The following is a 26,377-nucleotide window of genomic DNA, read 5'->3' on the forward strand; positions in this document are numbered from 1 at the left end:
GGTCTATGGACCAGATTCGTGGGCTCAACCACATAAATTTGAGTTTTATTTAGCTTTGGACTCAATTAGACTTATGTTTTGGTTTAATTGAACTTAGTTCAAGTAAATGACATTTAATTAAACCAAAATAATTCATTTGATCCAACGGTTATGATGAAAACATGTGGACCAATTTATGTTTTTCATTTTAATTTGCGACACGTATCAATTTTTTAATTAGTTTCAAATTCAATTACTTGTAGTTTTCATTAATTAATAAATTGTGTGACAATTTGTGATTGTTCTCGACAGTTTTTTTAAAGCGTTTTTTAAAAGAGATACATTGTTTACATTATATATTTTTCCAAATTTAAATCCAATTTTTTTAAAAGAGATACATTGTTTACATTATATATTTTTCCAAATTTAAATCTGAATTGGATGCATGAGATTAAGATAATTACGATTATAGTTTTTAAAATTCTACACTTCTCTCTAGGAAGAATAACATGAACAGCTAATTTGTTTTAAAAAAATTGAAATATAAAATATAAAAATAAAAAAAAGCGCATTTAAATTATTATAACATATTCTTAGTTATGCATTTTAACTAATTAGAATCATAGAAGAGTATTACGAAAATCATCTATATATATTTCGTAACAATTCCATATGAATTTATAAATGCAATTATAGTTATGTTTGTCAAAAACACCCTCAAAGAAATTTCATTTTCTTTGAAACTGAATCAATTTAACCGGACGATCAATGTAATATATAACTAAACACAACCTAATTCAAATTCATCAGTATATATTTGTTGAATATTATTCTCCCTTGCTAAATTCAAACAGACCAACAACTCTGCTTCTTTGTTCCATATAATTGGATTTCTTATCATTAGGACAAAATAAGAAATAATAAGTTGGAAGCATTTCTTTTTCCTTTTATATCTATGAGTTTTTAATTGGGTCCTGATGGATGAGAATTTACAATGGATTGAATCCCATATCTCTTAGCTTTTTATCAAAGTCATGCTCCATTTGCTGCTAGCAAATCAATGGTGGTTAAGAATCACTTGGAAGATTTAATTAAAAGTTGCACGATGAGAACGACTTGAAAAAGGAAAAGAAAAAAGACAGAAACAGCTAGTCAAACAAAGCCTTACCCCAAGCAACAAGCAGTCAAACATCCATCACTTGGAAGTGGAACTGTGCAACATTCTCTAAAAAATATAATGTTGGTGCCCATTTTCATCAAGCAACTCCTTAGTTTCCTCATGTGCAAGAGTAGTGGGAGTCATTTCGAAGCCAGCAAGCCTCTTAGCCTTCAAAGCCTCAGCCTCCCAATCAGTGTTGGCAACGACGACGTAGAGCATGGAGAGAGCACAGGCGAGCTGGGCGGAGAGGAGCCCAAACCAAAGGCCAACAAACCCAAGTTGAAGGCCGAAAGCAAGGGCGAGAGCAACAGGGGTGCCCACAAGGTAAAAGGAGGCTAAATTGATACGAGCACCAACAGCTGGACGGGCAGTGCCACGTAGGATGCCGTAGGCAGTGGTCTGTGGGCAGTTGAAAAGCTCACAGAGGCCTATGATTGGCAAAGCAGAAGAGACCAATGATTTAACCAAGACATCATGTGTGAAGAGTGTGGCCCATGTCTGCCTCAGAATCACCGTCCACGTCACGTTTATTCCACCTATCACAAATGCGCATCCCAATGCCACCATTGCTGCAACTCTCGCTTTCTTTGGCTTTCCACTTCCCAGCTCATTCCCCACCTGCACTTTCCCATGTATGTACAACATACATCACATGCTCATCACCACATCACAAACCTATTCGGATTTCTTTTCTTTTCTTTATCAACTCCTTTGGTATCTTCATGGGTTTTAAATATAATAATCTTCCTATGAAACCATTCATCTTCTTACTTGGTTTTAAAGGGATTATTTTGTGTGATTCTAACCGACTTTTTTATATTCATCACCTTGTTCTAGTTATGGATTTTTTAAGGTTAATTTTCATAAATATAACAAAACACTCCAATATTACCGTCTATGTAACAATATTAAAAATTTCATAAAGCCAATAAAATGTTTTCATAAATTCCAAAATTGCTCTTGATATTTCGAACCATTTGTTACTTCTCTTTCTTCTTCTTTGCGATTTATTAATCTTCACTTTCAGTTTTCTTCGACTTCTAAATTTTTCTTTCTTCTATATTTGTTATCTTCTTTTTCTTTCTCTCTTCCAACTTCACTTCCAAAATATTAAAGTTGTTTAAATATCATTTTGATATGATCTAAACAAACACTTACTCAGTCAATACGACCATTTAGCATTGTCAACAATATCTTTTAAATTTGAAGTCCTCTTCCCATCGTTTAAAAATACACAATCGTGTGGTTTATCATAGTTAACAAGATCGTTTAGCGTAATCAACACGTTCGTTTAGAAAAATTACATACGCACATGTGACTGGTTAATTGCGTATTGACGGAGACATTTTTGTTATTTTCCATTATAAACCTATGAGCTTTTACCATTTTTAAAATTGTTCTATACTAGATATTACTTTGTTGATTTGTTATATTATTAAACCCCCAACATAAATTCTTATGTTCTCAATTTTTATTGTTTTGTTTCAATTATTTGATAATTTTTCTGTTTTTTTTCCCTGTAGTAGAAGTGAGGTTTTTCCTAAAACATATACATACTATATGCACGTGCCTACACGTTATAAACCCATAGTATGGAAAAAAAATCCTTTGGATGACCATTGCACCTATTGGATCTTAGGCTTTATTCAAGACCAATATGTGACATTAGATTTTTTAAATCAAAGTCAATTTTGGGTCATTGGTATGCTTCCTGATCAAATGATTACTAAACCACTCAAATTCGAGTGAGTTGTGTGAGTTTTTTCTTATAAAGGAATCGTTTGGAACAAAAATTATCTAAAACTATAATAATCAAATCTTGTTACAGTAAATACTATTTAAACATCTGCAATTAGCTACCATAAATATTATTTAAACATCTACAATTAGCTACCATAAATATTATTTCAAAACTCCTAATTTGCTATAGTATTTACAATCTACTATAGTTTTAACTATTTGACATTTATCATATTTTTATTACAAGTTATACCGTTTACTATTTTCTTACCAAATTAAAATAATCTACCCAAAACACAAACTATTATAACCGAAACTAAAATAATCTACACCCAAAACACAAACTATAATTAATAACTCACTCGCCCCAAACACTTCCAAAGAGTTTATTCTTCCTCTATAAGAAAGAAAGCCTATAACTCCTATTTTATACCTAGAATTCTATCTTTACTTATAATTTATTTAAGAGGCCTCCATGTAAAACCACTTTTGAGATGTTTGGGAAGAGAGGTAAGTTTCCATGATCATAGATTATTATAGTTGAGTTATAATAATTTTTGTTTAAAGGGTAGATCAATTTAGTTTGATTTATAACAATATGTGATTGAGATGTAAACTCTTAGTTTGTGAAAAAAAAACGTAACCAAGGTAGCAAAGAATAAAAAAATGTTAAATGTAAAATAGTAAAAAACTTATAGCAAATAGTAAATACGGTAGCAAATGAAAGTTTTGAAACTATTTCTTATAATTAATTAAATAATATAAAATAGTATTTACCATAACAAGATTCAAGAAATGGATATTATAATCTTAGAATAGTCTATAATCAAAATAGTATTTGTTAATATAATCTTAGAATAATCTATGCCCCAAAGGACTTATTTGTGCTATCCTCTCTTTTCTTCTCCATGATTGTTCTTCTCAATCTAATGTAGTTTTGATATTCCTATGTTAAGTCAAAATCTTAGCACAAAAAAATCTTACACGCCGGTAAGATTCCAAAGATTACTGAAAACGGGGGATGGAATAGAAACTTACCCTCATAGATGGGATGCATGAAAAGGGCATCGGGGGTGCAATGTAGATTGCACTCACCAGTTTGGTTGAAAATTTCACCTGAATTTGGGGTTTAGGCAAGCACCAAAACCATTGTTCCCCCGGTCTCACACCATCAATAAAATTTCTAATACTCTCATTCTCTTCGCCTTCCCACTCTAAAGCTTTTCTTCCTAGATAATGCTTCAATACCATTCAACTTCAAACCTACTTAAAATATGACAGCAAACCTTCCATCTATCTCTACTCCCAAATAATAGGGTTCGCTTTCATGTTTTGAACTTAAATCCTTATATTTATGTAGTTTTAGTTACACTCAAAATGTCTCAACCAGCTCATTCTCTTTTTTTGGATTTTGGAATACAAGAATTTCTACGACCCATGATTAGGTTTAGACTATGATAAGGAACCCTTCACCTATCTTCAAACTAGTGTAATAGACACTTCGGACATAAGGCTTCCATGACTTTGCTTTTAGTTTCATCAAAGTCTCCTAAATGTAAGAAATTCTCCTTGTTTATATATCCAAATTGAGTTTATTTTTTTTCTAGCCAACATGAAACTTTATTTGCCCTAAGAACAAAAATGATGTGTCCTACAATAAACGAGGCACTGCCTATACAAGATAATATTTGCTAGCTAGAAAGAAGATTGTATGTTAACCACTTCTGACTAAAATTTTTGTACTGGACCCATCATGCACAACTTTTTCAATCATCAAGGAGACAGGCCTCTGTCCCTTCGTACACTAGCTGCCCTGTTCTCACCCCCTCGGTTTCTTCAAAATCCATGCTACCTTAGCATCATGGCTCTGCCCTCCCAGATGCACAAATAGGCATCATGTCCCCCAACAAAGGGTAATATAATTAAAACCCTACTGTTAACGGAGAACTTAGATCAGATTGGTGTTGGATTCATGTGGATTATAAATGGGTTTAACTTCAAGTTAAGAAATAACATTACCTATAAACCGAAGTTTATGAAATTAATTTTATGTTAGATGCTAAAATTTTAAATCATGAACCCAGAAAGTACACAACTCATAATCTTTTTGTAACTATTTATGTTTATTTTTTCTGGTGTAATTTATACCTAGGCTATATAAACTCAATCTTTCTAATTCCAAGCCTAACAAAGACTACACATGCTTTTCCTAGTTGCAACAAGGCATTGGTTAGAAAGTCAAGGAAAGAATGCAGGTTATAGCTTCGTCATCTCCCATAATTAGTACAATCTTTAGCGAAGAGCAAGAGTCATTTTCGGGTTTTTCTACATCCGAAACACGGTAGTGTTGGGAATTTGGGTCTTGATTTGCCAGTTTTTTCAACTTACGGAACAGGTTTGAAGAAATCCTCTCGAGAAAAGAACATGGAAACAAAAGTTAAAACCGTAAACAAAAACAACTGAAGAATCCAGATCCTACGAGTGAAAAGAGATAAACCTATTATCTTCTCCTATTTTTCAATTGGAAGAACAGACATCTTGCTGGGCTGATTTGACAATCAAACCTCCGGAAATGAGAACCACAAAACTGAGATTGGAATTAGTGAAGTATTGATTCGTCAAGCCGCAAAATGAGGTACCAAATCAGGGTAAAATCTTAATATTAGATATGACCAAAAAATTAACTAAAGTGTTAAATCTTGAAATATAGGGCTATAGAGTGACACTGACAAGTAAGATAATGAGGGGGAAAAGTTTTATCATCGAGAGGAAAAAACTAAGGCCTCTAAATCGCTCAGCGTTAAAAGATTTAAAGTACAGAGATAGCCAGAAAGTTTACCTAGAGAAAAAAAACACCACTCTTTCAAAAGTGCGTGATAGCTTATTGATGGGTGCTCTTGCGCTGAAGATGAACGGGCGGCTAAACAATTTGTCAAAATACATGGAAAAGAGGGTGTTTCTACCCAAACAGAGGAATACCAGCACAAGCAGTGGACGGAGACCACCTTCAGAGTAAGAACCACTAATGTCTAATCTAAATGGGGAAAACGCACTAAGCATCTCAAGCCCTTTTGAAAATATGGAATTCATATACATCCGTGTCAGAATACAAATTGTCCTAAAAATGCTAATAAGCCTACAATCAAACAAAAAAGAGAGATGGCTGAAAATGAAAGGTTCCCATATCAAAATATTGGATTAGAATATGACGTGGGTTATTGGTGCAAATTTGTCAATATACACTTTTAATCCATGGAAGGTTTTTACCGGTTGACCATGACGGGATAATGACTGGCAAAACTGTACAATTGACAAATGTTAAACTAATATAATAAAATTGTTTTTTGTTGTTTCACATGATAAACAAGCAAGCATGTTACTTATAAAAAATTAATGATAGCATAATAAGCAATGATAATCATAATCACAATTTGCAAACGTAGAGATAAATCTAGAGAGTTAATATGTGCACGATTTTTTTTAGATTTATGGATACGACGGAGGAAAAAAAAAAAAAAAAAAAACAAAACAACAAGAGATTGGAGAAGGAACTTACCCTGGTGGAGACACAACCAGAGAGAGCCAGGGGTACGGTGTACATCATGCTTGTAGTTTGGATGAGAATCCCAGTGGCCGCCACAGCCGACGTTGGATTGGATAAATAACCAGACAACACTGTCACTATTTCATACCACCACCACTCCAAACATATTCCCAAGCAACTCGGTACAGCCAACTTCATTACTGGCCCCATGCCTCCGCAAACTTCCCCCAACTTCAAAGTCCATCTCATCTCCCCCTTCCTTCCCCATACCCACACGTATCCAGACATCAATCCCACAATGTTCAAATTTGTAAGCACCGAAGCCATTGCCACTCCTCGCATCCCCATCCCCAGCACCACCACCATCATGTAGTTCAGAGGCACATGAAGGCCAACTGCTACTAGAGTGCAATACATCATGGGCTTTGTGTCCTTTTGCGACCTTAAAAATATTTTTAATGGTTGCAACAAGGTGTTTGTTAAAAGGTCTGGCATAGAATAAATGCAGTAAATAGCCGCCATACTTGTTATTAGATGGTCTTGACCTAAAAATACCATGATGTTGTCAAGGTTAAGCCAGAGAAAACCGATGGGTACAGTTGCAAAGAGGAGGATTAAGATCATGCGTTGCAGAGAAAGACAGAGGAGATCCCAATTTTTACTTCCGTAGGCTTGGCTGCATATGGGTTCTAACCCAGCGGCTAAACCCACCATAACAGAATAGCCGGTAATATTTGTAAATCCTATAGCTAGTGCGCCACCTGCTAGTTCCAGGCTTCCAATTCTGCCCAAGAATAAAACAGAGACCACCTGCCTAAAAAACACCAAGAAGTTCATGGCAGTGACCGGAAAGGTTATACCCCACAGCTCTTTTAACTCCTCTACCACCTGTAATTAGCCCGTAATAGAATCTTAAAAATCCTGAACAAAAACCGGGAGGGGGGATTTAGTTAAATTTTTAGTCCGTTTCGGTACCTGAGAAACAGAGGGGGCTTTGTTTGAAGAAGCATCTGGGTTTCCGTCTTCCATTTTTTCCAACCAAGAAATTAATTGTTTAAAGAAAATTCTCTACGAGGCGTATAAGCTGCATGGAAACACTCGATCAAACAATGAACAAAAGAGAAATCCACGGCATAAAATTTATGAATGAATCCATCATCTACATCAACAAGAAAGACAAGGCCTCCAATGGAAAGTTTGGCATTCAGAACAGTGAATAGGAAAACAACCTGAAGAATTTAACTCTAGATGACATACGGGTTGATTAAAATATGTTCGAAATATTTTGATCGGCACGAAACGTACCTTCCTACGCTTGGAAGCCTGCCTCTAAGTGCAGGAGTTAGAAGCACCAAGCAAAAGCTAGGAATGAATAAGAGACGAAGGAAGACAGAAACAACCAAGCAGGAATCTCGAGTTTTAATTGTTTACCCAAAAAAGGAAATAAAATACGATGTAATGCTCGAGTACTTTTGAACAGCTATTTTATTTTATTAAGATACACATGCACGCCCATACCATGTTGTATTATATACATAGCGACATATATTTGTGCTTAGAAAAGCAGAAATGACTTATAAGTGGCAGCTATGGTCTACTACCTAACACACGCACATATTGACAAATAGTTGAATGTTAAGAGCTTAGAGTGAATGAAAACGATGGAGAAATAGATGGGTTTCAGACGTTTGCTTTTCCATTTACGTGGTAGCAGCACAAGTATATAGAGAGATAAGCAAGCAGGAAAGAAAGCAACGAGAGGGGGAAGGCAGGACGGGCAGACGGAAAGGGACGGCAAAAAGAAATGGATCCATTTGTTGGCGTTTCGATGATTGACAACTTTATCTTTCGACTTTATTATATCCAAGATTTTCTACTTTTTATGGTTTCTTTAAACCATGGGAAACCGAAAAGTTTATCTTTTTTCTATTCGACTCGACCCACCATGCGTGACTATACGAATACGGGCGGGACGGGTCAAATACGAGGGTTGATTGGAAGAGTTTGGACTGGAAACTGAACTCCCAACTCCAAATTTCTTTTGCTTCTTACGACCAAAATTGTATATCTAACTTTATAAACGTTGAAACAAATAAAAAAAAGACATACATATCCACTTATCTCTCTAGAATTCACAACCAAACAAATATAAAAAGTTATTAACCCAAAGTTTTTCTACAAGATATAAAAGACCGTGCACGTGCCCTGCGAATCAATTGAAACAATATATTCTTTCCAATATAAAGAAATAAATAAAAGAAACAACATATATGCCTTTTATGTGAAAAGTACCTCTATGTGCCCATATACTTAAGAACTGGAAAAGGTAAATAAATAAGTGAATCGTGTATGAATGAAGATTATAGATAAAAAAAAAACACAAAATATACCCCAACACATCACAACTTTTTATACATGAATCATACGACGTTCAAATTCTTATTTAATATTAGCAACGTTATAGCTTTACAAAATCATATTTTTTAATAGATTAGTCTTATAGGTAAAATACAACTTGAAACAATACTTACCATTAGAAAAACCATAGTGCAGAGAAGAAAAACTAGCATTGAAAAATCCATAATATGCAAACTAAGAAAACAAAAATAAATATACATCTATGCCATTTCAATATGAATAAATGATTTTGTTACGAACAAATTTGTAATTTGTGTAGAGAAAACTACTTGGAGAAAAACAAGAACAGTTCCAAATAACCTACAAATAAATGACAAAGAATTATCACCAAACGATTTAAGAAAATCACTCACTGCAAAAAGAAAACCATTTGGCAAAGATATTCCAGCCATTCTAAAATCAAACGCTATAATAATTTCATTTTCTTTAGTATACATTCTACAATAGTTCAAGTAAATGCAAGAGTTGCCCTTTATTATTTTCAATTGCACTTAAATGTTTAATAAAGTAAACACTATTAACGAGTAATAATTTATTCGTGAAGATTAAACCATAGTAATGCCAATTTGAGCATTGTTTAATTGATCTATATGCATGGATGTTATTGGAACCAACAACCCAAAAACAAAGATAATGATGTAAACAGATTCACTAATAAATACAATAAAATATATTGGTAAGAGGTTAAGACATAGGACTAAAAGAAATATATCCGCTGAGAAATTAGAATTTGAAGGCCATGTTTGTTGGTACACTGGCTCCAGTTAGCTCTTTCTGAATCAATGAAATATTATTTTAAGTTATTGATTGACAAAACTTTTTTTTTATTTGTATTTTTTTTAAGAACTGTATCAAAATAAATAGACAATTCTGATTCTGACATAACCAAGTACCTCATAGCCTCCATCATATATTCCTTCGTACTTAATAAACACCGCAATAATGCACATTCATCTTCTTCGTTGCTTCTATTGTCTTCTACCTCATAAAGAAACCAAAATGTAATTACAAATCCTAAATCACACATTCAACACAACTCTCACACTTTTCTACGCTAAACAAAACAACAATCAGTCAAGTTCCAAAATCTAAACCGATTCCATATCTGAAAAATAAGTCAAGGCACTAAAATAAAACACCACATCACACCACAAAATCTCTAATAGTCTAAACTTGATGAAGATAAAGAAACAGATAATATTGGAGTACCGAACCGTGTAGAAATAACTAGGTTCTATTAAAGAAAACTCATATAGTTAGCAAGAACAGAGAATAGTGGGTAGTTTTCAGCCGGAAAAGCTCCCGGCTGGTGTTTTTGCATTAACATCCTTCGTGTTCTTCTTCAGATCGGACGAGGGCGCAATCCGATGAGAAAATCAATTTGGAAAATGAAAGAAAACAGAAACGAAGGAAGGAGGAAGATAGATTGATCACCTGAAATGAAAATCGAAGAGGAAGATTGAAGCTATGTTGAAGTTTTTTTTTGATGAAGAAAGAGAGTGAAAATGGAAGAGAGAAAGAGGGGAAAATAAAGGAAAATGGGAGGGAAGGTCCATGTCTCTCCATCATTTTCCCTCCAGATTTGTTTATTGAAAAATATATATTAATTATGGTCCTGAACACATTTATTTTATTCTGTTTTACTCTTTCAAAGTATAAGATGAAATGATGAGTCTTACAAACTTACTACATTTACAACACTATGCTTTCAAAACTTTAAAACTTAAATTCCAACATCTTGTTGGCCAACTCTCAATGTCTGACCCAATGCAGCGACTCACCTTCACAACGTGGCCTTCTCGCTTCTCTTGCCTAAGGAAGTGGAAACTTGAAATGTAAGTCTAACGCTTAGTGAATGACGTTTTAGGAAAACATTTAGGGAATACAAATACAAGCATAAATTCACTTTTGCAAGATCAATTTCACAACGCATCATCATGCCTTAAGAACATTAAACACCACTTTATCCTCTACTTATTCATTTTGCAAGGACATTGGACCATTCTCACACACAGACTACTGTGACGACACGTATTATCATCAACATTCTTGAAGGTTATTCTTCCAATATTAGAAACCTTGTGTAATGACAGATTTAAAACTCAATAGTTTAAAATCTCATAATTGTTATGTGCTCATACAATAGTTGTTTTCCATTGCAATAAGATCGGTGCTATCGAAACATGTTCGTTATGCTATAACTAGGTTGTGCATCTTTTTCAATTATGTATGCAACAAGGTATTAGATGCGCAACAATTAGACAAGTTGAAAGAAAATATTATGGTAACATGGTGTTTATTTGAAAAGTATTTCCCCCTTCATTCTTCACAATCATGATTCATCTCCCAATACACATAGTTAGACGAGTCAAACTTTGTGGCCCTATATATCTTCGATAGACGTATCCCTTTGAAAGATTTATGAAGATCATCAAAAACTCTGTGAGGAATAAATATCGTTCAGAAGGTTGTATTACTGAAAGTTATTTAGTAGAAGAATCTATTGATTTTTTTATTGATTTCTTATCTGAAGTAAATCTCATTGGGCTTGGGACTTGCAAGTCACAAGACCATTTAGACACTTCAAATATTGGTAGACCATTGTCCATGGAAGTTCCCTTCAAACCTGAATAATAACTTCTACATCAAGCTCATCAACATGTCCTAAAAAATACAATTGATGTCCAACCATATACGGAGTAAGTTTATTCATTGCTTTCTTGATTGTTTCATTGACTTTTATTTAATTAATATAACTATATTACAATGTTTAGATGATGACTACAAAAAAATATATGAAGGCTTTGCAATTGCAATATCGGAATAAGTCTAGAAATCATAAATGGTTTCAAGAGGAACATAATCAAACTTTTATACATTAGCTACAAGAAGAAGTATAATGTTGAACCTAGTAATTTAGTTACATATGTTATGTGTCCAACTTGAAATAATAATTCTCGTGGTAGGTATCAATTGAGCTTGAAGTCAGAAATACTGGAGTTTCAGATATCTTAAGATGGATTATGCATGACACTCATCATTTTGTTATTGCATATGGTGGTTATGCAATAAATGGATGTTGCTATCACACAAAATCTTGTGATAAGGATCAAAGTGTACAAAATAGTGGAGTTAGCTTAGTTGCAAAAATAATGCAAACTAAGTGTCTATTTCTAAAGATAAAAATCTTGTAATTGAAGATATGTCATTCTATGAATGTGATACAGGAGATATGGGATCTCAATTATAATATGTTTAATGTTTCTATGTTTCAATGTGATTAGGTTAAGAACAATGACGGTATTTAGATCAATGAACTTGGTTATGTTTTGGTTGATGTAAATAGAGTAGGACACAAGTCAGACTCCTTCATACTAGCAAGCCAAGCAAAACAAGTTTTTATGTTCCGGATCCAAGTGATGTTAGATGGTCAGTTGTGCTTGAATTACTCCACCATAAAGAGACTTTGAAGATAGATATAACGACGACAAACTTGGTGATACAATACTATAGTGCCAACGAATACCCAATAATATGCCAAATGTCGATTTAAATAATGACTTGGATAACATCTCAACATACGTATAATCAAATTGTGAAGGCACATGGATACCTACATAATATTATAACGGTGTGTTTTTAAAGTTTCAGTCTAATAGTACCATAATTTTATCATGTTGATTCATCCCATTTCATTTTTTATTCTTTAAAGCTTGTATTTTATGCTAATTGTTTCTTGATTTTGATTGACAATCTTCGATTTATACGCCACATGGACGATTTTAATGAAGAACTTGGTGTTGGTAAGTTGGATGCAACATTTGAAATTGAGAATGAGGAAGAAGAGATTAGTATTGGAAATGAAATCCCAAAAAAGATAAAGAGACCATGAGGACTTACTATTATGTTCAATGTAACTCACATTAGAAGTTTATGAGAGAAGAAGGGGGTGAGGTACAGTGAAGATGTGATAGCGTGTGTAATACATAAGTATTTAGAAATACATATTATATAAGCATTATGCATGTTTTACGTGATTGTCATGTCTAAACGCATGATATTAGTAGTAAGGAAGAAACTAGTGAATCAAAGAGGATATCTAGCACAAAGGCTACGTGATGAAAACTTATTTGGCGATTAACATCTCCAGGCGAGAAACCATGTCATTACGCGAGGAAGGTTCACTAGAAGACAAGAATGGTAGTTGGAGTTGAATGTGACTTCTTAAGGCTGCAATTGATGTTGACAATCTTAGAAGAATAGAAGTTTTCTGCCGAAAGCTGTCTATAAAAAGACTTCATTCCCACCAAGCAAAGTAAGTCTGAATAGACCTTAAAAGAGAGTCTAGATGAACAGCAAGTGTAAAGAGTTTTCTTCTTCTTCTTCTTCGGTCATGCTGTAAGTGAGCGCTTAGAGTTCGAGTGGTGGAGAACCCAGTCTCCATTCCCCCTAACTTGTAACAACTGTCGTTCTCTTTTTGCTTTCCACTTTTGTATTTCTCTATAATATATGTGTTCATATTGTATAATGACCTAAGACTTACATTATTTGATTATTGCATCATTATACTCTTTTCATCCATCATGTCTTCACTCTCATTCATTCAATGTGTTATTTGTAATTTAAACTTGTGATAGTTCTTGATAAGAAGTTTTATTTATAAGTTTAGTCGAGTTATTATCATTGTCTGGCCTAGCGTAAGTAGCAAGGACCTAACTAACATGAGCAAGGAAGAATTCATCTTCCTTCGCGAGATCATTTCCAACATTTGTATTCCGAAAGGAGAACAAGTGTGGACAGTGGGCATCGAGAGGTTGTTGTCCTTAATCACGAATTCTATACGATTTATAAGTGATAGCTTCTAGATATTTCTCGTCTAATCATACTTAGTCATATGGATCTCAAAAAGTGACCATGTGTGTCGTATAATGACTTCGAGAGAAGCAAGCCTTAATCAGAATTATGGTTTAGTAAGTTATATCGGATCAAGGTTATCACACTACTTAATTGCATGATAATTCATAGACATTTTTTCCTTCATTTCTCTAATACAAGTTAGTTTGCATTACCATTTTGCTATCTTATTTCCTCTTTACAGACTCTCGAGGCTTAGTTTAATAGTTGAGTTTAGTCTAAAATTTCTTACATTTGTTATTCTTTAATTCTTTTATACAGCCTAGATGATAAGTAATTCCTAGAATTAATGTCTTGAATTAATTCCCTGTGTTCGACCTTGGATCATCAAGGTAAACCTACTATTTCGCTTGCACTTGGGCAAACAGTAGGAAAACGTGTACTCAACAAGGACTCAGTAATTACGCGAAAAAGAGGTACATAGTGACGACTTCGCATGCAGTGATCACGACTAATGACTTATTGAATATAATTAATTGTGTAATTAACCATCTCTGAGTCCGAACCAAACTCAACACAACAGAGTTACAACACCAAAGACGGTGTAGCTATTGGTGAGAATGGGGCAAAGTTGAAGTCTTTCGTAGGGTTTGCGACATTAGTGGTCTCTATTGTGTTGAATGAGTGGTTTGTTATTGTAATCTATGTGTAGGTCATCGGTCATCGGTCATGATCATTGTATGTGAATTACTCATAATGTACCTCCTCATCGCATAGCCACTGAGTCATCGTTGAGTACAAATTTTCTTATTGCTTGCTCAAGTGTAATCGAAGTAGTACGTTTACCTATAGATCCAGGGTCAAACACAGGAAATTGATTCAAGACATTAGTTTTAGGCATTACTTAACATTTGGTCGGTATAAAAGAATTAATTAAATAAAGTATAAAAGAACCAGAGCCAAGAATAAAAACTACTTATGCATGTCAAGAGTGTCTGTAAAGGAGAGTAAATGGATGCACAATCGAATTACGAACTAACTTGTATGCGAGAAAAAGGTAAAGGGAGGTCTATGCATTATTAGGTGATTAAGCAATGTGAGAGCCTTGGTACGATATAGCTTGCATAATCAGACCATGATTAAGGTGACCTTCTCTCGAAGTGTTTAGACATGACACTTGCTCACATTTCGAGATGCAAAAGATTGTGCTTGATTAAACGAGATAGATCTAAAAGAATTCACTTATAAAACTTATAGAATTTCTCATTTAAGGACAACAATCTCTCAGCACCTAATATTCGCATTTGTTCACCTTTCGGGATACAAATGTTGGAAGTTGTCTCGCCTAGGTGGAGTTTGCCAAACTCTTCCTTGCACGCATTAGCCTTATCCTTGCTACTTGCCCTCTCAGGTAGTTGGCGATTAACACAGACCAAGTGATGAATATAGCTCAACTAGTGCAATAAGACTTATAAACAAGACTCCTTATCAAGAACTTATCACAAATATAACTACTAATAACACATTGACAAGTGAGAAGTTAAAAAATGATGGATTGAAAAGTTATAAACATGTAATATATATATATATTTATATATATAAAGAATGTAGGCCTTTGGCTATTGTACAATATGAACAACATATATTACAAAGAAGTACAAAAATGGAGGGAAAGAAGAGTGGAAAAATATTGCAATTTAAGGGGGGATGGCAGCGGAAGTATGAATTCTTTCCTACTCAAATGCTGAGCTTTCACTTTTACAACTGATAGGAGAAGAAAAAGAAAACATTACAGATGGCGGAAAGGTTATTCCTTTCTACCATTCTTTCTCTCTAAGGATTGACCTTCTCAAGGCTTTATCCCCTACAGACGTTCACTGGTCCTATGCGTACCTCTTTTGGGTCCATTCAAATTTGCTTCTCTTGGTGGGGATGAAGTCTTTTTATAGACATCTTTTGGTGAAATATTTTGTTCTTCTAAGATTGTTAGCACCAATTGTAGCCTTGTGAAGTCACATCAACTTTAACTACTATTCTTGTCTTTTAGTGAGCCCTCATCCTGTGATGACATGGTTCCTCGCTTAGAAATGTTATTTTCCAAGCGAGTTCCAATCGCGTGGCTTTTGCACGAGATGTCTCATGCGATTCACTAGCTTCTTCCTTTCTACTTATCTTGTGTTTAGACATTGTAATCACGTAAAACAGACATGATGCTTATGTAAGATGTATTTCTAAATACTTATGAATTCACAATATAAGCTACACATTGTGATTCTCTTTTTATGCATTTTGGCCTCATTATTCCAATAAAAAGGGCTATAATAACGGGTATTTGTACACGTTATTAAATACCCGTTATTAGACACATTATCATGTCCCTACCACATATATGTCTTGGAAAATTATGCCAATAGAACTGAAAGATAAGCTATTCAGTATAGTTGTGGTATATATAACTTCAATGTGTTTATATTGATAATGTTCTTGATGTATGTACACTTTACTAAGTACTTTTAAATATTTAGGTCCCATTTGTCATTGATCCATACTGTAGGCATTTTGTTTCGTCAGTTTAAGAGCTAACTAACATCGAATACATTATGCCACATAAAGATGAACCGCAACTCCTACAAGTTCCACTAGAAAAGTAAACATTTATTGATCAAAATCATTGGGAAGAATTTTTAAGGTCCATATTATGTGAGACTTTTCAGGTATGAACAACGTTTATTTATCAAAATCATTAGGAACAATATTTGTTACTTTCTCACTCATAGATATGTTTGAAAATAGGAAACAAGACAATTGCAACAAGATCAACGATCTAAGAACAAGTACAACCATAAAATTTTGAGGAAAGGTTATGCCAATCTTATTGAGGAAATGACAAAAATTAATTTATGTTCTCACAATTATTAAATTTATCAAAGGTTATACCAATCTTGGAATTGTAATGTAGAAGAAGGAGGGTTCAAATGAAGCTGATTTTGATTGAGCCAACATGTGGAAAAAAGCTCGAGTTAATTAACAAACAAATGGAGTATGACAACGATGATGTTCAACAAGTCCTCCATAAAATAGTAAGACTACTTATAGCTTATACATTTGAATTAACTATATATAGGCTTTTCTATAACTTAGATTAGTTTTTCCATCATTTTATAATAAGATCTCAATGACTACAGATTCATCGTCCCTCAAAGGGCACTCTTCTAATGATGTCTTAACCCAAGCATTGGGTATGAAAGAGCATCATGGTCGTGTTCGTGGGGTCGGTGGGTATGTTACTCCTACAAATTACTTTCATTTAGTTAAAAAGACATCAAAACATGAGAAGAAAATTCTACTTGAGAATAACTTTGAAGGTGTGTTAGCAAATTAGAAGCACATATTCACTCAAGTTTGTCTACACCTTATCTAGACATGGAAGTTGTTTGATGTCAAATTTCTTGGAGAAGATTAAGTCGAAAAATATTATCAAAGAGAAAAGTAAGTTGAAAGTGGTTGAATGTTAAGACTATTGGATAAATAAAAACAATAGGACAAAGGTGGAATCGATGGAGAAACCAAAAGATAATGAATCTAAAGGGAAAGAGGTGGAGGAGATCAATATAAATGACAATGAAGTAGAGTTTGACATCTTCAGAGTACGTAATCCACTAATAAACTCAATGTCTAATATTTATATCTTACTAAATGTGGATGTTCTTGAATTAGAAGAGAGCCTTAATAAAAATACCCAAGGAAAGAGAAGTTATTTGTGAGTCGATATGGATTTTGCATATAGCTTTGAAGTTGATTCTCAGATACGCTAAGAAGGTAATGGACAAAGATTCCAGTATCACTATTCCACAAAGTGTTGACAATTTTGGTATTCATCGAAAGAGTTCTGTGCTCCAAGAGGACATCATTGACCAATTTGCAACATTGAATAAAGTCCAAACATTTACAGCGGTAGCCTATATGACATAAGTCAATTTCATTTCTTTGCATCTAAATTTATGTATCTCGTTTACAAGTTTAGAATATTTTGTAGGTACTTGTATTCTTTTGTTCTTGGTTCGAAGGAAAATTTGTAGTATGCCTTTGTACATCTGTCCTCCATCTCTTTCAGACATAACTCATAAGAATCTTGAACTCGAAACTGTTGGCTTTTTGGCCCTTAATCTCAAATTAATTTATTTTAATTATTCAATTAATTTATGTTTTGATGATAACAAATCTGATTTTTTTTATTGACAATTTTATTAATTTGAATAGACCATATCGTAGAGCTTGGAAAAATGATTCTAACGCCTCTTGAATCACCCAAATCGAAGTTCAAATGAAGAAAATATTGCTAAAAGAAGCTTAACGAAAAAATACCCGAGATGGTGACGTGGCGACCAAGCATTCAATTTGAACCAATTAGAGAAAGCCACTTGGAGCAATGAAGGAGTAACAAATGTGGCTTTTTGTTATGTTTTATTGGCTTTTATAAAGAAAATGAATTTAAAAGAAAAATGATTTTAATATTATTATTTTTTCTTGTGTCTAACGGCTAGTTTTTTTAAAAGAGGGTGAAGTTGCTTTATTGATTTCTTTTTAAATAAAATATTTTGAAAAGACATATTATTATATTATTATTTGTATTGTGTCTAACGGCTAATTAAGTTTAAATCTCAACCATTCATTTTTCTTTTACTTATATCTAATGACCCAAATGATTTTGAATTTATCTTTCCTCTCTTTTTAAATACTTCACATTTACACAAGATCACAAAATCTTTACAATCCTCAAGCAAAAAGCCAACATTGTTATTCTCTCTAAAGCTTCCAATTTTTATTCTTTTCATCTTATTCTTGAGAGCTTCTTATTGTATTGTGAGGATTAAATTTGTGAGCTTCAAATTGTATACTCACTCTTTTAGAGAGTTTTCTTTTGTGTGATTTAAAAATTTCAACATATTGTAACGGTTGGATCCTAACCCGTGGAAAGGATCGGGTTTGCTCTTGAACCCGAAAAAGGAGCAAGAATCGGTTCGGCTCAAATCCGTGGAAAGAGTCCAAAGAAGATTTTCAATCAAAATCCCAAGAGGTGCTTGGGAAAGTGGATGTAGGTTGAGTTTAACCGAACCACTATAAAATTACGGTGTCTTCTTCTCTAACTCTTTTCTAATTATTTTTTAATTTAATTTTAGTTACATATTCTTATTGGTTGAGTTTGATTGCATACTTCCATTCATATCTTTTTATCAATCTTGTTATTTAACAAAGTTTACAAAGTTCTTTATTTAAATTTTAGAAAATATCTAATTAGTTGATTTTACTTTTTATTTGTCAAAAAGTTTATTTAAACCCTATTCACCCCCCCTCTAGGGTTGCCATACCGATCCAACAATTTGGTATCAGAGCGAGGTTGCTCATCTTGAAATTTTAATTTCTTGATAAACTTTATTGTTAGAGCATTATGGCAAACCTATTGGCAAATGGTATTGTTGAAGGTCAATCTACTTCTAGACCTCCTTATTTTGATGGTTCAAATTATGCATATTGGAAAGCTAGAATGAAAAATTTATTTGCAATCTATTGACTATAATTTGTGGTTAATTGTTGCTAAAGGTCCTTATGTACCCATGAAAAATGTTGATAATGTTGATACGCCTAAATTAGAAGAAGAGTATGATGAAAATGAAATGAAAAAGTGTTCATTTAATGCTAAGGCTATTAACTGTTTGTATTGTGCCTTGAGTAAAGATGAATTTAATAGAATATCCATGTGTTCTTCCGCTCAAGAAATTTGGAATACTCTTGAAATTACTCATGAAGGAACAAATCAAGTTAAAGAGTCTAAAATTAGCATGTTTGTTCATAATTATGAATTGTTTAAGATGGATGCTAATGAGACTATCACCGATATGTTTACTAGATTTTACTAACATCATAAATGCTTTGAAGGGTCTTGGTAAAGTTTATACAACTTCCGAAAATGTTAGAAAAATTCTAAGGTCTCTACCTAAGACTTGGGAAGCTAAGGTAACGGCGATTCAAGAAGCAAAGGATCTCACCAAACTTCCACTAGAGGAGCTTATTGGCTCACTCATGACTCATGAGATCATCATGAAGGAGCACTTGGAGGATGAGTCCAAAAAGAAGAAAGAGCATTGCATTAAAGACTATCTCCTTGGAAGTTGATCCCGAAGATGAGGATGGCCTTGATGAAGATGACATTGCTTATTTCTCACGTAAGTACAAAAATTTCATAAAAAGAAAGAAATATTTCAAGAAACACCTATCAACCCAAAAAGAGTCAAAAGGTGAGAAAAGCAAAAAGGATGAGGTGATTTGTTATGAATGCAAAAGATCGGGTCATATAAGAACGGATTGTCCTCTCCTCAAATCATCTAAGAAATCCAAGAAGAAGGCAATGAAGGCTACATGGGATGATAGTAGTGAAAGTGAAAGTGAAGTTGAAGAAATGGCAAATCTTGGTCTCATGGCTCATAGTGACAAAGATGATGAACATGATGATAAGGTAACTCTAGAACCTCTTTCTATTGATGAATTATTTGAAAATTTTGAAAGCATGCAAAATGACCTAGAAAAACTTAGTTCTAAGTATGTTGTGCTTAAGAAGAAATACAATGTTTTAATTAGTGAAAATAAGTCTTTACTTGATACAATTGCTTGCTTTAAAGAGAATGAAAATTTTGAGCAAATTGAAGAATTGAATGTCTCTAGTGATAAGCATGTTTGTATTGAGAAAGATGCTTTGCTTGATAAAGTTAGATTTCTTGAGCATGATAGTTGTGAAAAAGATAACTTGATTAAAGTGCTTAAAGAAAATGAACTAAGTGTTTTACAAGAACTTGATAAAGCTAAAGAAACTATTAAAAAGTTGACAATAGGTGCTCAAAGATTGGACAAAATTATTGAAGTAGGAAAATCTTATGGTGATAAGAGAGGTTTAGGCTATATTGATGAATCATCTACTCCTTCAAGTTCTAAAACTACATTCGTTAAAGCATCACCTATTGTGCCTAAGTTTAACATGTCTAATCATGTGTCTAATCATGTTAAATCTAGTTTTGTACCCATATGTCATAATTGTGGTGTTGAAGGTCACATTAGACCTAAATGCTTTAAATTGAAGTATGCTCAAAATACTTATTCAAGAAGAAATTTTTCGCAAAGAGCAAAGTTTTACATTGCTCCAAGGAAGAATTTCTCCAATAAAAGTAGAGTACATAAATTTGTTATGAAAAATAAATCTTTGCATAATGTTGTTTGTTTTTCTTGTGGCAAGTATGGACATAAAGCTTATTCTTGTTACCTATCTAGATCTAGTGCTTGTAATGTCTATGAAAAAATGAAATGGATCCCTAAATATGTAAATGCTAACATTCTAGGACCCAAACAAGTATGGGTACCAAAGGATCAAACTTGAAATTAGTTGTTTTTAGGTTTGTTTGAAAGCCTCCAAGAAAAACAAATGGTACTTGGATAGTGGTTGCTCAAGACACATGACGGGAGACCGATCCAAGCTTATCTCTTTCTCCAAAAAGAATGGAGGCATGGTAACCTTTGGTGACAACAAGAAAGGTAAAATAATTGGTAAGGGTAATATAGGAAATGATTCATCTACTTTGATTGAAAATGTTCATTTGGTTGATGGTTTAAAGCATGATTTGCTTAGTATTAGTCAATTGTGTGATAAAGGATTTAGAGTAATATTTGATAAAAGAAATTGCATAATTGAAAATGTTAGTGATAGAAAAGTTTTGTTTGTTGGAAATAGGGATGAAAATGTGTACACTCTTGATTTGAATGATTATCCTATTATTGATAAATGTCTTTCGGTTTTGCATAATGATTCTTGGTTATGGCATAGAAGACTAGGACATGCTAGCATGCACTTAATTTCAAATATTTCTAAAAATTGTTTGGTTAGAGGTCTTCCTAGTTTTAAATTTGAAAAAGACAAAGTTTGTGATGCTTGTCAAATGGGTAAGCAAACTAAGTCCTCTTTCAAATCTAAAAATGTGATCTCTACTACTAGACCCTTACAACTATTACACATGGACTTATTTGGCCCTTCTAGAATTGCTAGCTATGGAGGAAATTATTATGCTTTTGTGATAGTTGATGATTTTTCTAGATTTACTTGGGTTTTGATGATAAAACATAAGGATGATGCTTTGAAAAGTTTTATTAGTTTTGCAAAAAGAGTACAAAATGAAAAAGGATTTTTTATTTCCAAAATTAGGAGTGATCACGGAGGAGAATTTGATAATGATGCTTTTAAAGCTTTTTGTGAAGAAAATGGTTTTTCCCATAATTTTTCCTCTCCAAGAACTCCTCAACAAAATGGTGTAGTTGAAAGGAAAAATCGTACTTTGCAAGAATTTGCTAGATCAATGTTGAATGAGTATGGTTTACCTAAATATTTTTGGGCGGAAGCCGTTAACACCGCTTGCTATGTTTCAAATAGAGTTTTAGTTAGACCATCTTTAGATAAAACTCCTTATGAACTTTGGCATGGAAAAATTCCAAATATTGGGTATTTCAAAGTTTTCGGTTGTAAATGTTTTATTTTGAATAACAAAGAAAAACTTGGAAAATTTGATTCTAAGACGGATGTTGGTATTTTTCTAGGATATTCCTCTACTAGTAAAGCTTATAGAGTTTTCAATAAGAAAACTTTAGTTATTGAGGAATCTATTCATGTTGTATTTGATGAATCTTGGAATAATGTTTCTAATGAGTCTATTTGTAGTGATGATTTAGAAAAAGATTTTGGAGATTTACTTGTTAATGACAAAGGCAAAGAAATTGTTCCAAGTATGCAAGATGTGAACATCATAGAGAAGAAAGAAGAGGGTTCTTCATCCTTGCCTAAAGAGTGGAGATATGCTCTATCCCATCCCAAGGATCTAATTCTTGGCAATCCCGAACAAGGTGTCAAAACTCGTTCTTCTCTTAATTTATTTAGTAATCTTGCTTTTGTGTCTCAAATTGAACCTAGAAGTTTTAAAGATGCCGAATGTGATGAGTTTTGGATTTTAGCTATGCAAGAAGAATTAAATCAATTTGAAAGAAACAAAGTTTGGAAATTAGTCCCTAGGCCTTCTAATGCATCTATAATCGGAACTAAATGGGTTTTTAGAAATAAGATGGATGAAAATGGAAATATCATTAGAAATAAAGCTAGACTTGTAGCTCAAGGTTATTGTCAAGAAGAAGGTATAGATTATGAAGAAACTTTTGCACCGGTTGCTAGATTAGAAGCTATTAGAATGTTGCTTGCTTTTGCTTCTTATAAAAATTTCATTTTGTATCAAATGGATGTAAAAAGTGCTTTTTTAAACGGTTATATTGTGGAGGAAGTTTACGTAGAACAACCTCCGGGCTTTGAAAGTTTTGATTTACCTAATCATGTTTATAAGTTGAAAAAGGCTCTTTATGGCTTAAAACAAGCTCCAAGAGCTTGGTATGATAGACTTAGCAAGTTTTTACTTGAGAATGACTTTAAGATGGGAAAAATTGATAATACTCTATTTATTAAAGTTAAAAATAATGACATGCTTATAGTACAAATTTATGTGGATGATATTATATTTGGTTCTACTAATTCATCTTTGTGTGAAGAATTTTCCAAGTGTATGCATAATGAGTTTGAGATGAGTATGATGGGAGAACTTAGTTTCTTCCTTGGTCTTCAAATCAAACAACTCAAGGATGGCATCTTCATAAGTCAAGAAAAATACACAAGGGATTTGCTCAAGAAATTCAAATTAAATGAAGGTAAAGTTGCAAAAACTCCTATGAGCACTACCACTAAGCTTGACAAAGATGAAAAAGGTAAGTGTGTGGATATAAAGACTTATCGAGGTATGATTGGATCTTTACTTTATTTGACCGCTAGTAGACCCGATATCATGTTTAGTGTATGTCTTTGTGCTAGATTTCAATCTTGTCCTAAAGAATCACATTTCCATGCTGTTAAAAGGATACTTAAATATTTGCTTGGAACTATTGATGTTGGATTATGGTATCCTAGAAATGTTGAGTTTAATTTGGTAGGATATTCCGATGCGGACTTTGCCGGTAGTTTACTTGACCGTAAAAGTACTAGTGGGACTTGTCAATTTCTTGGTAGTTCCTTAGTATCTTGGTTTAGTAAAAAGCAAAATTCGGTTGCCTTATCCACTACCGAAGCGGAATATATTGCGGTTGCTAGTTGTTGTGCACAAATTCTTTGGATGAAACAAACTCTTTGTGATTTTGGATTAAAATTTGATAATGTGCCTATATTTTGTGATAATACTAGTGCCATAAATTTGACTAAGAATCCTATTCATCATTCTAGAACTAAGCATATAGATATTAGGCATCACTTTATTAGAGAGCATGTACAAAATGGTCATATTACTCTTGAGTTTGTAAGTTCCAATAATCAATTAGCGGATATATTTACCAAACCTTTGAGTGAAGAAAGCTTTTGTAAAAATAGGCTTGAGCTTGGAATTATTCGTTGTGATGCATCTTGATTTTATATCTTACTTGATATTGTTACCCTAATGCATATTGATAGGGGGAGAATTAGACATTTTGTATGTGTTCATATTTTTTTGGGAGAGCTAACTTCCTTGGTATTGTTTTTGATGATTCCAAAGGGGGAGAAGTATAAGAAAAATATGTTTTTATCAATTTGTTGCATAATTGTTTCTATTGAATAATGCATATTTTTTTAGAGAAAAATTAATTAAGGACAAAGAAGGTTCTCTTATCAATTGTTTTCAAGTATGATCTTTGTGGTGAAATATATACATGAGCTTTATGGTTATACATCTTGATAATAGAATTACTTGTTGATCATGTGTATTTCAAGTTATTTTTCTTCAATGATTTGTCATCATCAAAAAGGGGGAGATTGTTGGCTTTTTGGCCCTTAATCTCAAATTAATTTATTTTAATTATTCAATTAATTTATGTTTTGATGATAACAAATCTGATTTTTTTATTGACAATTTTATTAATTTGAATAGACCATATCGTAGAGCTTGGAAAAATGATTCTAACGCCTCTTGAATCACCCAAATCGAAGTTCAAATGAAGAAAATATTGCTAAAAGAAGCTTAACGAAAAAATACCCGAGATGGTGACGTGGCGACCAAGCATTCAATTTGAACCAATTAGAGAAAGCCACTTGGAGCAATGAAGGAGTAACAAATGTGGCTTTTTGTTATGTTTTATTGGCTTTTATAAAGAAAATGAATTTAAAAGAAAAATGATTTTAATATTATTATTTTTTCTTGTGTCTAACGGCTAGTTTTTTTAAAAGAGGGTGAAGTTGCTTTATTGATTTCTTTTTAAATAAAATATTTTGAAAAGACATATTATTATATTATTATTTGTATTGTGTCTAACGGCTAATTAAGTTTAAATCTCAACCATTCATTTTTCTTTTACTTATATCTAATGACCCAAATGATTTTGAATTTATCTTTCCTCTCTTTTTAAATACTTCACATTTACACAAGATCACAATATCTTTACAATCCTCAAGCAAAAAGCCAACATTGTTATTCTCTCTAAAGCTTCCAATTTTTATTCTTTTCATCTTATTCTTGAGAGCTTCTTATTGTATTGTGAGGATTAAATTTGTGAGCTTCAAATTGTATACTCACTCTTTTAGAGAGTTTTCTTTTGTGTGATTTAAAAATTTCAACATATTGTAACGGTTGGATCCTAACCCGTGGAAAGGATCGGGTTTGCTCTTGAACCCGAAAAAGGAGCAAGAATCGGTTCGGCTCAAATCCGTGGAAAGAGTCCAAAGAAGATTTTCAATCAAAATCCCAAGAGGTGCTTGGGAAAGTGGATGTAGGTTGAGTTTAACCGAACCACTATAAAATTACGGTGTCTTCTTCTCTAACTCTTTTCTAATTATTTTTTAATTTAATTTTAGTTACATATTCTTATTGGTTGAGTTTGATTGCATACTTCCATTCATATCTTTTTATCAATCTTGTTATTTAACAAAGTTTACAAAGTTCTTTATTTAAATTTTAGAAAATATCTAATTAGTTGATTTTACTTTTTATTTGTCAAAAAGTTTATTTAAACCCTATTCACCCCCCTCTAGGGTTGCCATACCGATCCAACAGAAACTTGTGCAGTAAATTGATGGTCTCAAAAGCAAACCAAATAATTCTTGCTTCTTTTAATCTTGAGTAAGTCAAGTTATTTTATCAGTTGCATTGACAATAGAATAGTACTTATATTTTGTATAATTAGAGGTCATTGGGCACTGCTTTCCATAAATGCGTATGACGATATAATGTTCTACCTTGACTCACTAAAGACTACATCAAAATCAACTACAAGATATATAACTGACACGTAAGTTAATCTTTTATATCATGTAGCATTGATTCTAATGGGTGTACAATACTTTAAAATTTGTGAAATCTTATCTTTGAAAAACAGAGCAATAGCAATGTTTCAATCACAAAAGAATATTAAGAAAAGCTATAAACAAACTTTATGGAGAACAGTAAAGACAAGTATAAACATTTAAATTCATTGTATTTTGTAGACTACTAGCAATTAGGAGTACTTTATTATTCTAATTCGTTGTTTTTATATAGTGTCCTCTACAAGTCAGAAGCATCGAATGTGGATACTATGCCATGAGGTTTATG

General features: G+C 33.0%; 1 protein-coding gene across 5 annotated transcripts; it reads right to left on the bottom strand.

The window, feature by feature from the left end:
• Positions 1-897: 897 nt before the first annotated feature.
• Positions 898-10,294, bottom strand: LOC101219797 (protein DETOXIFICATION 54). 5 transcript variants are annotated; one of them, XM_031888992.1, is made up of 4 exons: positions 10,275-10,294; positions 7,398-7,506; positions 6,435-7,310; positions 898-1,756 (listed from the first exon to the last, which is right to left on the bottom strand). In XM_031888992.1, the coding sequence occupies exons 2-4, from the start codon at positions 7,449-7,451 to the stop codon at positions 1,205-1,207; spliced, it is 1,482 nt and encodes a 493-aa protein (XP_031744852.1). In that variant the 5' UTR covers positions 7,452-7,506; positions 10,275-10,294; the 3' UTR covers positions 898-1,204. The 5 variants fall into 5 exon arrangements, with proteins under 5 accessions (XP_031744852.1, XP_031744850.1, XP_031744848.1 ...); XM_031888990.1 differs by lacking the exon at positions 10,275-10,294 and adding an exon at positions 9,734-9,818; XM_031888988.1 differs by lacking the exon at positions 10,275-10,294 and adding an exon at positions 7,728-7,879.
• Positions 10,295-26,377: the final 16,083 nt, after the last annotated feature.

The sequence above is a fragment of the Cucumis sativus genome, chromosome 7, assembly GCF_000004075.3.
Source record: "Cucumis sativus cultivar 9930 chromosome 7, Cucumber_9930_V3, whole genome shotgun sequence".
Taxonomy (NCBI): domain Eukaryota; kingdom Viridiplantae; phylum Streptophyta; class Magnoliopsida; order Cucurbitales; family Cucurbitaceae; genus Cucumis; species Cucumis sativus.

Excerpts from the sequence above, each read along its gene's own strand:
- LOC101219797 (XM_031888992.1), bottom strand. The coding sequence starts at position 7,451 with ATGGAAGACGGAAACCCAGATGCTTCTTCAAACAAAGCCCCCTCTGTT. Across the intron at positions 7,311-7,397 it reads AAGCCCCCTCTGTTTCTCAG|GTGGTAGAGGAGTTAAAAGA; the intron begins GTACCGAAACGG and ends GGCTAATTACAG. Across the intron at positions 1,757-6,434 it reads CTGGTTGTGTCTCCACCAGG|GTGGGGAATGAGCTGGGAAG; the intron begins GTAAGTTCCTTC and ends GGGAAAGTGCAG.